Source organism: Notolepis coatsorum (assembly GCF_963971535.1).
Source record: "Notolepis coatsorum genome assembly, chromosome: 15".
Taxonomy (NCBI): domain Eukaryota; kingdom Metazoa; phylum Chordata; class Actinopteri; order Aulopiformes; family Paralepididae; genus Notolepis; species Notolepis coatsorum.
The window spans coordinates 14,863,026-14,880,033 of NC_140179.1; the positions used below are offsets into that span (position 1 = coordinate 14,863,026).

General features: G+C 43.4%; 1 protein-coding gene across 1 annotated transcript in view; it reads right to left on the reverse strand.

Annotated features, from left to right (window-relative positions):
* rps6kc1 (ribosomal protein S6 kinase polypeptide 1) overlaps positions 1-17,008 on the reverse strand; it is a 113,258-nt gene that overhangs the window by 62,149 nt on the left and 34,101 nt on the right. The window contains exons 5-9 of the mRNA XM_084330561.1: positions 16,348-16,444; positions 16,175-16,228; positions 15,329-15,733; positions 3,584-3,708; positions 1,695-1,793 (exon numbers count right to left, since the gene is read on the reverse strand). Of these exons, the coding sequence (XP_084186687.1) occupies positions 1,695-1,793; positions 3,584-3,708; positions 15,329-15,733; positions 16,175-16,228; positions 16,348-16,444 (780 nt within the window). The remainder of the gene's footprint in view (positions 1-1,694; positions 1,794-3,583; positions 3,709-15,328; positions 15,734-16,174; positions 16,229-16,347; positions 16,445-17,008) is intronic.

The window sequence follows — 17,008 nt, forward strand, 5'->3', positions numbered from 1 at the left end:
CGCTAATATAATTAAGACCCAAACATCAGGGAGAGGAGAGGGTGGGGGGGGGTGGGGGGGGGGGCTCCCTCCATCTGTCCCCTCTGTCCCCATTAAAAGTAGAAGGAGGAGGAGGAGGAGGAGGAGGAAGAGAGGAGAGGAGAGGGGTCCCTGTACAGCTACAGGGCCTGACAGCAGCTAGTCTGTGGTTAGGATAACCTCAGTACAATGGCGTGCTGTTGATCCGTTTCCAACATGGCGTGTGTTGTACCACTACACTGTAACACGTGTTGCTATGTGTCAACATTATCCTTAGGGTGTTGTGCCCGTGTGTGTGTGTACTTAAGTGTGTGTGTGTGTGTTTAGGGCCGAGCGCTGTTGGTTCTATGCCGTGGGCCGCTGTTCCACCTGCTTGCCAAGTCATTTCACGGCTGGTTGGTGAAGTTGCTTCGCCAGCAGCTGGTTGAGAGGACCGGTAACCTAAGCCGACCTTGTGGTACCATAACTGACACACACCTACACACACACACACGCACGCACACACACACACACACACACTGGAAGATCCTGATCGCACCATCCAAGCAATCTATTTAGTTTTACTGCCACAGATTAAAAAGAGGATTGTCCAAGGAGGAAAGGACACAAGGAAGGGGGTGGGACGCTTGGAGATGGTGTTCCGTCACCGTCAGTCACCCAGCCATGCAGAAGATATGTCTCCGTATAGGGTCTTTATTAATGGACAATAAATGTCACTTGAAAGAGATGGAAACCGTGTCCCTTATTAAAGCTTTATCTTCAATATCAACATGAACTTTTCAACTCTCTGCCAGAGGGTCGTCAGACGCTCTTCGGCAGCGGCGTGTGAAGTGAGGATGAGGAGGAGGATAAAGATACAGAAACATGGCAAACTGACATGCAGCAAAATAAGAGCATTTTTTGGGCAAAGAACCACAATATTGCTGCATTCAGGTGGTTCAGAAGATCAGAAAAGTCGGGACCAAAGGAGTAGATTCAGCTATTATTATTCAAGCTTCTTCCTAATGCATTTTTGTTTTAGGTCTAGGGGTGTAAAGGTACACGTATCCGTACCGAACCGAACCGTTTCAGTGTGTACCGTACCGAACGGCTGTGTAGTGTACCGAACTAATACAACAGTATGTTAACCACTAACGACCGCCCACCGGGGGCTGTTTTTTTTCACAATCTAATATAATCTTTTGTACAAGTCGATTATTAATTTCAATATAGAATATTCGTTGACAGCCCTACAAGTACAATTAGTTACTGCACACTACATCACCCCTGAGTGGAACATGGAAAGCCAAACTTTCCCCCACTGTACCGAAAACCCGTACCGAACCATGACTTCAAAACCGAGGTACGTACCGTACCGTGGTTTTTGTGTACCGTTACACCCCTAATACCATAATTCTGTTGATGGTGCATCCACAAACATAAATAATTCTTTATGATTTTCTCCCCTAGAATGCCACAAAAAGGTGAAAGGTCAGTCACAGCTCTCGCTACATCAGATATCATGAAACGATCCCAAAGAGTTCACCACTTGTACTTACAGCTTCTCCTTTCGGTGGTAAACTCTTTACATCATTGGACATATTATCTTCGACATCGTCGGTTCTCCGGTTGCAACTTTCTGACGGTTAACTCTGAAAAACCCCATGTTTGTTTGAATGAACCATAATATCACTGACCTTGTCTACGATTCCCAGCACGCTGTAGGCTCTCAGCTCCTCTGCGGGGTTCTGCTGGCCCCCTCTGCTGGTGGGAGGACAGCACTGCACCCCCATCGCCTGGGAGACAGGCAAACATTCCAACATTGGATACAATTGAAAAGCAATTTTATGTTTTGCATTACTTTCCCCCCGCTGCACTGAAAACATACCGAAGCGTGACTTAAAAACCAAGCTACGTACCGAACCGTGACTTTTGTGTACCGTTACACCCCTATAATGCAGTGGGACCTCTACAAATCTTATGCTTACCAGAGACATGCTTGTCATTTTTAAGCAAATGACTCATTCAACATGGAAAACTACTAACGAGACTAAACCAACCAATGAATCACCTCATCAACTATGAGGAGGCAGCCCTAGAAACGTGACAAGTAAACAGGTCTTATGTCAACTAGGGATGCACCTGTTCGACTTTTTCAGTCCCGATACCGATACCTGGGCTTTGGGTACCGAGTACCGATCCGATACCCATTGTTCAATTAATAAACTGTATGCCTCACTGTGTGGAAGAGACTGGGATCATTCTTTTGTTTTAGGCAACATCAGGCTTGACTTAAAACATTACTTTCCTAACTTAGTGAAACTAAATGTAACAAATTAACACAGATATAAATGTACTGAATTGTTATTTCTTATTTTATTTCTTATTATAAAGAAATAAATAATAATAATAATTTCCGATATATATATATATCTTTTACCGATACCCGATCCAGCTATTTTAGTCATATCGGGGGCCGATATAAGTATCAGATCGGTGCATCCCTAATGTCAACATGTTTGTTTGTTGTTATAATAATCATATAATTTGCTAAATCCATCCTCAAATATTAATAAATGGCCTCAAAACCAAGACCAAGATAATGTGATGGAGGGCCAGGGTCTGGCCTGTGGAGCCCTATGGGCAGCGCTGGTCTAGGCTGAGCTCTGGAGCTCTTTGGGCAGCGCTGGTCTAGGCTGAGCTGTGGAGCTCTTTGGGCAGCGCTGGTCTAGGCTGGGCTCTGGAGCCCTTTGGGCAGCGCTGGTCTAGGCTGAGCTCTGGAGCCCTTTGGGCAGCGCTGGTCTAGGCTGAGCTCTGGAGCTCTTTGGGCAGCGCTGGTCTAGGCTGAGCTCTGGAGCTCTTTGGGCAGCGCTGGTCTAGGCTGAGCTCTGGAGACACTTTGGGCAGTGCTGGTCTAGGCTGAGCTCTGGAGACACTTTGGGCAGTGCTGGTCTAGGCTGAGCTCTGGAGCTCTTTGGGCAGCGCTGGTCTAGGCTGAGCTGTGGAGCTCTTCGGGCAGCGCTGGTCTAGGCTGAGCTCTGGAGCTCTTCGGGCAGCGCTGGTCTAGGCTGAGCTCTGGAGCCCTTTGGGCAGCGCTGGTCTAGGCTGAGCTCTGGAGCCCTTTGGGCAGCGCTGGTCTAGGCTGGGCTGTGGTCCACTTTGGGCAGCGCTGGTCTAGGCTGAGCTCTGGAGCTCTTTGGGCAGCGCTGGTCTAGGCTGGGCTCTGGAGCTCTTTGGGCAGCGCTGGTCTAGGCTGAGCTGTGGACCCCTTTGGGCAGCGCTGGTCTAGGCTGGGCTCTGGAGCCCTTTGGGCAGCGCTGGTCTAGGCTGAGCTGTGGACCCCTTTGGGCAGCGCTGGTCTAGGCTGGGCTCTGGAGCACTTTGGGCAGCGCTGGTCTAGGCTGAGCTGTGGACCCCTTTGGGCAGTGCTGGTCTAGGCTGAGCTGTGGACCCCTTTGGGCAGGGCTGGTCTAGGCTGAGCTGTGGACCCCTTTGGGCAGTGCTGGTCTAGGCTGAGCTGTGGACCCCTTTGGGCAGGGCTGGTCTAGGCTGGGCTCTGGCCCGGTGCCGGTTCCGTCCCACTCACCGCCGTGTGTGTTGGTGCTTGGCCCATGTCGCTTCTCAGGTGCAGACTGGAGATCTGCTCGGCACGCATCAGATACTCCGCCGTTTTCTTCTTCACGGCCTCTCGCCGCGTAGGACTGGGCTCACCTGAGAGACAGAAGAAGAAGAGTCACACTAATCAATTAATGGAGATATATGAGAGAGAGAGCGAGAGCGAGAGAGAGAGAGCGAGAGCGAGAGCGAGAGAGAGAGAAACAGAGACAGAGAGAGAGCGAGAGAGAGAGAGAGACCGATAGAGAGAGAGAGAGAGAGAGAGAGAGAGAGAGAGAGAGAGAGAGAGGAGAGGGAGAGGGAGAGAGAGAGAGAGAGAGAGAGAGAGAGAGAGAGAGAGAGAGAGAGAGAGACAGAGAGAGAGAGCGAGAGACAGAGAGAGACAGATGGACAGAGAGAGCGAGAGAGAGAGAGACCGATAGAGAGAGAGAGAGAGACAGAGAGAGGGAGAGAGAGAGATACAGAGAGAGAGAGACAGAGAGAGGGAGAGAGAGACAGAGACAGAGACAGACAGAGAGAGAGAGAGAGAGAGACAGAGAGAGACAGAGAGAGCGAGAGAGAGAGCAAGAGAGCGAGACAGAGAGCGAGACAGAGAGACAGAGAGAGCGAGCGAGAGAGCAAGAGCGAGAGAGAGAGACAGAGAGAGAGAGACAGAGATAGAGAGAGAAAGAGAGAGAGAGAAAGAGAGAGAGAGCGAGAGTTACCGTCGGTAGTGTGTTAGTAAAGGGTTAACCTGCGTTAACCTGTGTATTGTCACAGTGAAAGGGTTAACCGCTTCATAGTGCGGCAGTGAAAGGGTTAATTACCACATATGTGCCCATGGATGCAGGTTTTATTGTCATTGTTAACAGAATGTATTGTCATTCGGGCTGCAACGATTAGTAGACAACGTCGACGTCATCGGCCATGACATTGTCGATTTACGATCGACGCATCGTATTGTTACTTGTATGTGCCTTTTGCGGTGGAAATGGCAGGCCTTCAAAGTCATAACATGTGCAACGTGTAAACTAGTGCGCAATGAATCACGTTCAAAATATAAATAACTTATAAATGTACTATAGGATACTCTTTTTGACATGGATTAGGCTAATTAGCTTTAACAATCCTGATTCCTGAGCCTATTTTATTCAAAAGGTAGATATTGATTTAAATATGTTTATATGCCTATATATATATAAAACATTCATTGTAATCGTATCTCCTGTGCTGGCACAAGCACTACTATAGCGTGGAGTGGAGAGATAACACACAATACATATAATAATTCATGGAGATATACTAAAAAGTAGGGATGTCCGATATTATCGGCCTACTGATATTATCGGCCATTCAAATGTGATATCGGAAATTATCGGTATCTGTTTTCAAAAAAAAAATATATTTTTTTTTTACATTTATTTAACCTTTATTTACTCAGGCAAGCAAGTAAGAACAAATTCTGAATTAATTTATTGTCAAAAGTATGCATAATGTTGTGTTAATTCCACGACGAGATATGTAATGTTAATAACCTGAAATTATTCCACTTTTTTTGTGGGGGGGAAACCCTGCATATATCGGTATCGGTTGATATCGGTATCAGAAATTAAGAGTTGGACAATATCGGTATATTGGTAAAAAAGCCAATATCGAACATCCCTACTAAAAAGCTATTTATTATTATAAATTTTTTTCCCCACTTTTTCTGTATTTTTTGCTCCCATCCCAATTTAGTCGTTATGCCAATTCCCTTCCTGGTCGTTGCATGCATTGTCCCACTGTCGGCCTAGGGAGGGTGTAGAACTACCACATGCCTCCTCCGATACATGTGGAGTCAGCCAGCCGCTTCTTTTCACCCGACAGCGAGGACTCTCACTGGGGGAATGTAACGCGTGCAGAGGCCGACCAGTAGGAACCGCAGTTTACAACGACCAGGACACATACCCCGCCCGGCTTCCCACCCGCTAACACTGCCACTTGTGTTAGTAGGGACGACTGACCAAGCCGGAGGTACCGCTGACAGCTGGATTCGATCCCAGAGTCTCTGCGGTGGTAGGCGAGTGCATTCTCCACTGCGCTAGCCAGCCGCACCCGCTATTTATAATTTCTGTCCGGTAAAAAAAAATATCAAAGGCTAAAAAGTATTTTGTTCCCTGTTTTTCAGCATTTAGCTACAGGCATGGATACATTGTATGTAATGATAAACAGTATCATAGTAACGGGCGGGTGTATTATTTCAAGATAATAAAGTAGCTATAATGAGTCAATAGATAAAAAGCAGTAATGGCATGTAGGTTACTCTACTCGTGTACAGTAGGCCTCCACACTACACAGCATGTAGGTTACTCTACTCATGTACAGTAGGCCTCCACACTACACAGCATGTAGGTTACTCTACTCATGTACAGTAGGCCTCCACACTACACAGCATGTAGGTTACTCTACTCATGTACAGTAGGCCTCCACACTACACAGCATGTAGGTTACTCTACTCATGTACAGTAGGCCTCCACACTACACAGCATGTAGGTTACTCTACTCATGTACAGTAGGCCTCCACACTACACAGCATGTAGGTTACTCTACTCATGTACAGTAGGCCTCCACACTACACAGCATGTAGGTTACTCTACTCATGTACAGTAGGCCTCCACACTACACAGCATGTAGGTTACTCTACTCGTGTACAGTAGGCCTCCACACTACACAGCATGTAGGTTACTCTACTCGTGTACAGTAGGCCTCCACACTACACAGCATGTAGGTTACTCTACTCATGTACAGTAGGCCTCCACACTACACAGCATGTAGGTTACTCTACTCATGTACAGTAGGCCTCCACACTACACAGCATGTAGGTTACTCTACTCATGTACAGTAGGCCTCCACACTACACAGCATGTAGGTTACTCTACTCATGTACAGTAGGCCTCCACACTACACAGCATGTAGGTTACTCTACTCATGTACAGTAGGCCTCCACACTACACAGCATGTAGGTTACTCTACTCATGTACAGTAGGCCTCCACACTACACAGCATGTAGGTTACTCTACTCATGTACAGTAGGCCTCCACACTACACAGCATGTAGGTTACTCTACTCATGTACAGTAGGCCTCCACACTACACAACATGTAGGTTACTCTACTCATGTACAGTAGGCCTCCACACTACACAGCATGTAGGTTACTCTACTCATGTACAGTAGGCCTCCACACTACACAACATGTAGGTTACTCTACTCATGTACAGTAGGCCTCCACACTACACAGCATGTAGGTTACTCTACTCATGTACAGTAGGCCTCCACACTACACAGCATCTATAGACATAAATAAACGTCATGGCTCATCTCCTACTCTGGGTATTCAGTAGGTGGTGTCAAAGAGGCAACTACTCATGTGACCTGAGGATACTAGTAAAACATTTTGAAATATTAAATTGCAAATAGAATAAATTGTTCTGGTCAATTAATTGTTTAGATTAATCGACTAATCGATAAAATAATCAACGGATTAATTGATAACAAAATAATCGTTAGTTACAGCCCTAATTGTCATTACAGGTATGGGCAGGATAATAGTAGAAGACATAAATACAGGCAATAAAAGTATAGTACAGTAGAAAAGTTAAAAATAGGCAGTGTAAACAATATAATTAACTCTAAATATACGCATATGAGCAAGTTTAGTAGGCAGTGTGATCAAAGGTGCAGATGTAGTGTGGTAGTGAAAGGGTTAACATTCTGTAGTGTGGTAGTGAAAGGGTTAACCGTCTGTAGTGTGGTAGTGAAAGGGTTAACCGTCTGTAGTGTGGTAGTGAAAGTGTTAACCTTTTGTAGTGGTAGTGAAATGGTTAACCTTCTGTAGTGGTAGTGAAAGGGTTAACCTTCTGTAGTGGTAGTCAAAGGGTTAATTAACCTTCTGTAGTGTCGCAGTGAAAGGGTTAACCATTTGGTAGAGTGGTAGTGAAAGGGTTAAGCTGATTTCTAAACGTGAGACTGCTGTGTGAGGCTGTCAGAAAGTGAGGCTACTATGTGATAATCCACGCTATGGCACACATCTCTTTGAAAGCACTTGTAAATCTAAATCAAGCCATAGCTCAACCTTGACTATTATTACTCAACTGCATATGTTACTCATACACTTACTCATAGTATATATTTAGATTCTAGTGTTATTGACCATGTTTATTATAACTGATGGGGCATACAGGGGGACCCTGATGTAAACGAGACAAACGTCTTTCTCTGGTCTGCATCCCCTTAACAATTGTATGTATTGAGCCGTACTGTATTGTACGGAAGCCCTAAGAGGCCGTACATTCATACATTTTATTTGCTCCGTTTTCCCGTGATAATTATCTCGTTATCACGAGAAAACAAATTAAATCGGATTCATTTATTTCAGGGGGGTACATGACATACAGGTATACACAGTACTGTTACATTTGCGACATACAAGATATGCAAATATGCAAATATACAGTACTGTTAAACAGAGATCTTAACAGAAAATATACATACGATGGGGAGGAAACTGTACATTAGGAGGGGGTGGGTGGGAGGGGTTTGGACATACAGGGGCCAGTTTCGTGTTGCAGCCTCCCGTAGCCAGGTGCTCTTTGAGAGCTCACTTTGATTGCACTTTGAGGCAAGGCATAAAGCTATTTCAGCCTGTGTCAGGCCTTGATTGAAGAGATATTATGTGACGCTGTGATCAATATCCTCCTGCTTAGCCCCTTTCGTGACTGTGATGCACAGAGTGCATCATAGTCACGAACGGGGCTACCTGCTCCTCTGACAATGCGACACTCATTCATTCATTCATTCATTCATTCACAGACCCTCATCTGTGAGAATGGGTTTTAACTGGGATGTCCGATATTATCGGCCGACCGATATTATCGGCCGATATCGGCAGTAAAATGTGATATCGGAAAATATCGGTATCGGTTAAAAAAATAAAATAACAATAACAATATTTGTTATATATATATCCAGTGAAATTATTAGTTACCTGAAATGATTCCGTTTTTTGTAGTGGGAAACCCTGCATATATCGGTATCGGTTGATATCGGTATCGGAAATTAAGAGTTGGACAATATCGGAATATCGGTATCGGTAAAAAAGCCAATATCGAGCATCCCTAGTTTTAAGCAGAGCCTTATCTCTTTATTTCAATAATAATCACAAGAGCTAAACATTTTCTGTTCTCTTTATTTCAATACTAATCACAAGAGCTAAACATTCCCTCTTGGGCGGTATCATTTTTTTCACACCGTCATACCTTGATGACCTAATACCCCGGTATACGGTATATGACGGTATGACTTTCATTTTCATCAGCGGGGGGGGGGGGGGGGCAACCCGTGTTACCAAGTAAACAAATCACGGAGATGGCCAGTTAGCCTTCAGCATCCAGTACTACTATCGTTAGCTTAGCTCTCAGAATGGTAGCCAGAAGCCCGCAGCATCCAGCGGCGGAGCTAACAATATACTCATTATTATCACCATACATAACGCTTGCTTATATTGAAACACGTTGAGATTAGGGCCGTTCTTTCAACCTGAAAGTGCACTTTCTTCAACCTCGAAGTAAACAAATCACAGAAGGTAGCCAGTAGCCACTGCCGCCTGCCGGCACCATCCAGGTATCGACGTGAGCTAACGGTAGCTAGTTAGCCTCGTATCAACGTGAGCCAGTTGCATTATGATTAAAAAATTTCAACACTCACTCACCCCGTATTACATTCCCAAAGAAGTGCCTCCATCTCGTTAGTCTCGTTGTGCTGGATGAAGTCACTGGCGACTCGTGGAGGCGAGGGTTTTGCTTAAATCCGTTAGCCATCTGTGGTCAGGGAGCTCATCGTGGGCTGGAGTGACGGTGGTTAACTTCTATTATTATTATTGTAACTGCAGTCGTGTCACAGTGTAATTCAAGTTACGCTTCAGTATGATGTCATAGTAGAACCGGTTAGAACAGGCTAGAACCTTCTGGAAGTTTGAGGATGCTTAAGCTTTAGCAGTCTGCTCAGAAATAGAGGAAATGCATACAGGTTACTGAGGTTAGTGTGATGCACCTCTGTGTTCTCCTCACGTGACTCACAATAGCCAATCAATCATCTGGAAACTGCCCTCTGCTGGCCGTGCTGTGTGTGTGCAGTCCCCGTCGAAACTCCGTTTCAGTGTAAATATAAACTGAAACCCAACTGATTTTGACGGTATTGATTTTCAATACCGTCGGTATTTCTAAATACCGTGGTATACCGTAATACCGTCATACCGCCCAAGCCTAGCTACAGTAGTGCTTGTTCAACAATCAGGACTTCACTGCTACAGTAGTGCTTGTTCAACAATCAGGACTTCACCGCTACAGTAGTGCTTGGCGCCTAATACCAGGAGAGTGTGACAGGAGTAGGTTTTGCCACCCAGACAGTCTTGACACGTATAATGTGTTATGGTCAGACGTAGGGATGCACGATAATTATCGGGTCGATAATTATCGGGCCGATATCAGCAATTATAAATAGATAAAATTATTGATAGCTCCGATAATATAATACATTTTTTGGTTAAAAGAAATCCGGTGTGGGTGGATTGGGATGAAGGGCGTTTGTTTTTCTGTAGGCTCCTCCCGTTTTGCCAGTACTGTGGTACGACTGATAGTGTGTGGTTTATGAAGAGGGAGTTTTTCACAAATCCAGCGCTCCCTTTCTCATGCCTGGCTGTGACGTAGTCGCGTAACTTTCAGAAGCAGCACAGATAGTAAACAAAGATCATGGCGTCGTCGGTAGTGTGGGACTTTTTCAAAGTTTCAGAGGAAAACAGTTTGCTTGCTATTTGTAACAAATGCAGAAGTTCCACGAGGAGGGAAAGGGGCAACAAGCTATACCACATCCAACCTAATAAGTCACCTGAAACATCACCACCGCTACAATGGTGTATTAAAATCCGACGACGGCACGCAAGTCGCAAGCCGCTAAAGGCTAAGCTGCTGCGAATCCAAAGCCAGCTGCAAAGGAACCGGCGGGGCTTGTACCTATTGACGAGGCATTTGCTAAATTAAAGACGTTTGACAGAGATGATTTGTTTGGTTTATTTAATTCTTTTTGAGGCGTGCTGTCCTATAAATGCCAAGTACCGTACTTTTCGGACTATAAGCCGCGGCTTTTCCCCCCATTTTTCGACCCTGCGGCTTATATAACGGTGCGGCTTATATGTGACTCGACGTGACCAAACCCGAAAATGTAAAAATCTAAATATTGCTTTTTTGACTGCATTGAAATGTTATTTATCTGTTCCCTTATTTGCTAAACTTAATACAACTTGTAAATGAGTTAATTCTTGTTATTTGTCCGACTGTATTGTGTCCCAATGCTAATTACATATGGTAATTAAACATTAAAACACCTGCGGCTTATAGTCCAGTGCGGCTTATATATGTACACATCATTCAATTTAGCTGCTGCGGCTTATATTCAGGTGCGGCTTATAGTGCGAAAAGTACGGTAATAGTTGTTTCATAGACCAAGACCACAACAGTCTCCTCTCCTATAGCGTCAAATGTTTTATCTGCCGAGTCCTGACAAAGCACAATATCTGTTGGTTTTTAGTTCACTCATTGTTCAGGGAAACACATTGTTAATGACGGATTGTTAATTTTGTGATCGACTCATAGTCACTTTATTTGAAGAGTCAAAACTGTTCTCTTGGCTTTGTTTCGTTCATAGTAGTAACGCTCATGTCATGATAAATCTGGTTAGGTCAAAACTACAGGAATATACATTAAAAATTAAAGATTATAATACAATAAATATATATATATTATCGGTTATCGACCTTGAGGAGCAGAAATCGGTATCGATATCAAAAAATCAATATCGTGCACACCTAGTCAGAAGGTATATATCTATAATGTGTTATAGTCAGAAGGTATATCTATAATGTGTTATAGTCAGAAGGTATATCTCTATAATGTTATAGTCAGAAGGTATATCTATAATGTGTTATAGTCAGAAGGTATATCTATAATGTGTTATAGTCAGAAGGTATATATCTATAATGTGTTATAGTCAGAAGGTATATATCTATAATGTGTTATAGTCAGAAGGTATATATCTATAATGTGTTATAGTCAGAAGGTATATCTATCCTAAAGAAATACTGATCCTAAAGAAATACTGATCCTAAAGAAATACTCATTCTCCGAGGTGAGCACCTCAGATATGCTGTTGTAAACTCCGCCCCACTGTATATTGTATCTTGGTTATTTATTATTACTATTATTATTATTATTATAAAAAAAAAATTGCCTGTTTTCGATTTTGTTTAGTTTTTGTCTTTGTTGTTTTTTTGTTGTTCCTGGTCAATTTCAGTCCTGTCCGTGTCTCGTCAAAAAAAGAACCATGGTGATATGTTAAATATTGATAAACAACCTTTGCTTCTCTGTACCACCTATGTTTCACCAATAAAAGATATATAAAAAAAATAAAATAATGTATATCTCTATAATGTGTTATAGTCAGAAGGTACTGTATATCCCTCTATAATATCTTATAGTCAGAAGGTATATCTATAATGTGTTATAGTCAGAAGGTATATCTCTATAATGTGTTATAGTCAGAAGGTATATCTCTATAATGTGTTATAGTCAGAAGGTATATCTCTATAATGTGTTATAGTCAGAAGGTATATCTCTATAATGCGTTATAGTCAGAAGGTATATCTCTATAATGTTATAGTCAGAAGGTATATATCTATAATGTGTTATAGTCAGAAGGTATATCTCTATAATGTTATAGTCAGAAGGTATATCTATAATGTGTTATAGTCAGAAGGTATATCTATAATGTGTTATAGTCAGAAGGTATATCTCTATAATGTTATAGTCAGAAGGTATATCTCTATAATGTGTTATAGTCAGAAGGTATATGATCTCTATAATGTGTTATAGTCAGAAGGTATATAAAAATAATAATGTGTTATAGTCAGAAGGTATATCTCTATAATGTGTTATAGTCAGAAGGTATCTCTCTATAATGTGTTATAGTCAGAAGGTATATGATCTCTATAATGTGTTATAGTCAGAAGGTATATAAAAATAATAATGTGTTATAGTCAGAAGGTATATCTCTAATGTTATAGTCAGAAGGTATATCTGTCTATAATGTGTTATAGTCAGAAGGTTGTTCTAGTCAGAAGGTATATCTATAATGTGTTATAGTCAGAAGGTATATCTCTATCATGTGTTATAGTCAGAAGGTATATATCTATAATGTGTTATAGTCAGAAGGTATATATCTATAATGTGTTATAGTCAGAAGGCTCTCTATAATAACTGTGGCCTTCTGTGTTTGTATTTGATTAGTATGTTTTTTTGTTTAATGCCCTTGTTTTTATGTTGAAACGTGTTGTGTGCCGTGTTGGTCAGGACTCCCTGGAAGAAGAGATCTTGTATCTCAATGGGACATTCCTGGATAAATAAAGGATACAACATTTCTTTTAATAAAATAAAACCCTTCAGCTGTGCTCAGAGTTGTATTTAGCTCAGTATTAATGAGAACAAGCACCTAACTTGTGATAATAATCTGTGACCACTGTGGCTACAGAACTGCACCTTCCTGCTACTTGCCGCCTTGATATGTACTTCAGCACAGTAGCCCTTATCTTCATGCTGTTATATATAGCTTGATATGTACCTCAGCACAGTAGCCCTTATCTTCATGCTGTTATATATAGCTTGATATGTACCTCAGCACAGTAGCCCTTATCTTCATGCTGTTATATATAGCTTGATATGTACTTCAGCACAGTAGCCCTTATCTTCATGCTGTTATATATAGATTGATATGTACTTCAGCACAGTAGCCCTTATCTTCATGCTGTTATATATAGCTTGATATGTACTTCAGCACAGTAGCCCTTATCTTCATGCTGTTATATATAGCTTGATATGTACTTCAGCACAGTAGCCCTTATCTTCATGCTGTTATATATAGCTTGATATGTACTTCAGCACAGTAGCCCTTATCTTCATGCTGTTATATATAGCTTGATATGTACTTCAGCACAGTAGCCCTTATCTTCATGCTGTTATATATAGCTTGATATGTACTTCAGCACAGTAGCCCTTATCTTCATGCTGTTATATATAGCTTGATATGTACTTCAGCACAGTAGCCCTTATCTTCATGCTGTTATATATAGTGGCCAAGGACAGCTAGAAATAGATATGAACGAACATACACGTTTCTTTTTCCAAAAATGTGAATGGGTCTGGTGGTCATTATGGTCTGTCCTGGCAACTCTCAGAATAATACAATGTAAGATGTTGGTCCCGAGATGCCAGACAACGTGGGAGGGAGTCTTGAGGGAAATGGCAAAAAGAAGAAGAAAATCTAAATGGTGTAAAGTTCAATTAGACAGACATGGGTGTTCCTATAGGCAAAGCTGTAGGCCAAGGATGGCTTTATATATGTGTACAAAGTCTCATGTCAGTTGGGTTCATGGTGTATGAGTTATGTCTTTGCAGACATTTGGACCTTCGATTATAGCGCCACCTCCTGGACGATTGGTGTGATCAATATCTATGGTTGGGGCAAATGTCATGTCTCTATCGTGTACTATGTCGTGAGTTTTGGGACGGACATACTAACTGACCGACCGACAGACGGACCAGGTTATACTCGCTGCCAGATTCCATCCAATAATAACCAGGTATGCAGGTATGATTCCCATCCACTCAACTAGTGAAATACTATGGAATGAGGAATATAAAGGTCACTTTAACACTGCCAGCCACGAGAAATCTCGTTATTTCATGCCATGCGTTGAGTGCCAATGACGAGAAATCTCGTTATTTAATCGTTATTGCTTTTATTAGCGATATCCATAAATTTTTCATCAATCTAGCCTCACATTACCATTGGGACTGTCTACGAGCTCGAACAGGGAAAATACCGCCCCCTATCGTCTCCCGGATGGTAATGCACCCATTGGATTAGACTCAATGAAAATGGATGAGAAAAGAAAACTCCGGAATCCACATTTTACTTCTCAGGCATGTAACCCGAGACTACTGCAGTCATCGCCGACCCTCAGAACAGCGTGGATTATGTGTTTCGAGTACCTAACGTTGGATCAATAAACGCGATCGATATTTGGAATGGCGATCAGGAATTGGAATAATCTTTTTGCAGAACATTTGAAGCAAGTCATTGATAAGCGACGGCCGACGGGCATATTAGACACATAGCCATAATATAGAAATAGCTCCGCGAAAATCATGAAATATCGGAAAATCAGTCTAAAAAGGCTGGCATTCAAGCGATAAATCGTGCGCCCCCTGCTGGCACTCAAAGTGTTAAGGAAAGAACCGATGTGGTTCATAGTATAGTTTAGCTATAGTAAGTATAGCATAATGACAGAGTTAAAACTGTATATTGTATAGTAGTGTACATAGTGCCTTCTCAGGAATTTAGCATGTCTATTTTTATCATGCACATCTTATGTCTTCTTATTACCTGTTCTTTTTATGTCTATTTATTATTAGTATTAGTGCACAATCGATGCGGGCATGACCACCCGCATTTCACTGTATGCCCTGGTATGTATGTGACAAATACACCTCTTGAATCTTGAATCTCGACTCTTGAATACTAACTGAAATTCAGATCTTGCTTATGGTTGATCTGAGACGGAAGAAAACATTATGCCTGGTTTCAAACGCACCTTGAACTCCACGCAGGAGCAGGTCTACGCCGCTGCGGTAGTAGGAGAACGCCGACGGGTAGTTCAGCTCCGCCTCCTTCTGCACGGCCAATCGGATGTGTTCGCCGGCCTTGTCCAGGTAATCCGGCTCCGCCTCTTTAGCGTGAGCAGCGCCGGTGGATCTCTTCAGACCGCCGGAGAACAGGGCCGTCCTGCCGGGCCGGCTGGACGCCGGGGAGCCCGGGGCAGGAGACGGGCTGCGGCGCTCACGCAGGGAGGAGGGGAGGAGGAGAGGGCTACTGCTGCTGGAGGATCCCCCTTGTGGCTGCTTTGGGGAGGTGCGGCCCGAGGCCATGCCATCGTCCAACTCGGCCAGAGAGTCTGCGTCTACAGCCTGGGAGGTGAAGTCACTGTCGCTGGGCAGGCCTGGAGGGGGGGGGGGGGGGGGGGAGACACTGGGGTCAACTCTGACAGAGAGGTACACACACAAGCTAGCATGTAGCAACACACACACACACACACACACTTCTTGGGAATCCACAGACCAAATCACACGCATGCATTATGATTCAAATATTACAGAGGCGAAGAGGAAGGAAGAAGAATTGTGCACGCATACACACCCACAAACACACCCACAAACACACCCATACACAAACACACACACCCACCCACAAACACACCCACAAAAAAAGACACACAAACAGACACCCACAAACACACACACAAAACACACAAACACACCCACACACAAACAAACACACAAACAGACACCCACAAACACACCCACACAAACACACCCACAAACACACCAACAAACACACCCACACACAAACTCACACCCACAAACCCATACATACACATTACCTCCATACTCCGATATGACTGTGAAATCACCTGCTCCACTGATGTCTCTTTGCACTAAAACAAAACAAACAAACAAACAGAACACAGTGATGGTAAATGCCTGTACCTACTGTACTCAGATGTTAGGGTCAAACCAGGCAAAGACTGATTATTATGGTCTGTGGTCCTCCTACCCTCTGAGCTGCAGTCTGATAGGCTGTCAGCCAGGAAGTCGGAGAAAGGCGGCTCAGGCGGTCCAATGAGCTCTGACCCGTCGTGGACCTCCCCCCCCTTGGAAAACATCAGCCAATCAGTGACGGTTATTGTAGTTCATTTAACCCTTTCGCTGCCACACGACAGCCGGTTAACCCTTTACTATCACACAACCGACGGCGATGCTCCATTATTAGCATCATTAGCTCCGCATCCGTGGAGCTAATGATGCTAATGATGGAGCATCGCCGTCGGTTGTGTGATAGTAAAGGGCTAACCTTCTGTATTGACACAGTGAAAGGGTTAACCGGCTGTCGCGTGGCAGTGAAAGGGTTAAGTACAAGGAATGTGTCTCGGCGCTCAGTCACACAAAAGAGGATTAACAAAAAAAAAAAAAGTACAACACAGAAAACTAAATAAATGGAACTTAGAACATGTAAAACGTACGTTGAAAATGTAAATGATAAAAACAAGTGAAGTCTACGCAGAGGTTTGAAGGTAATGTACCAGTGATTCCCGCAGAAATGAAATATATATACTTTGGGGGAAGGACCCGGGGGGGGGGGGGGGGGGGGGGGGGGTGTAAGTGCAGTGTTACTATGAAAATTCACTAGAATGCAGGATTTATTTTTTTCAAATCCT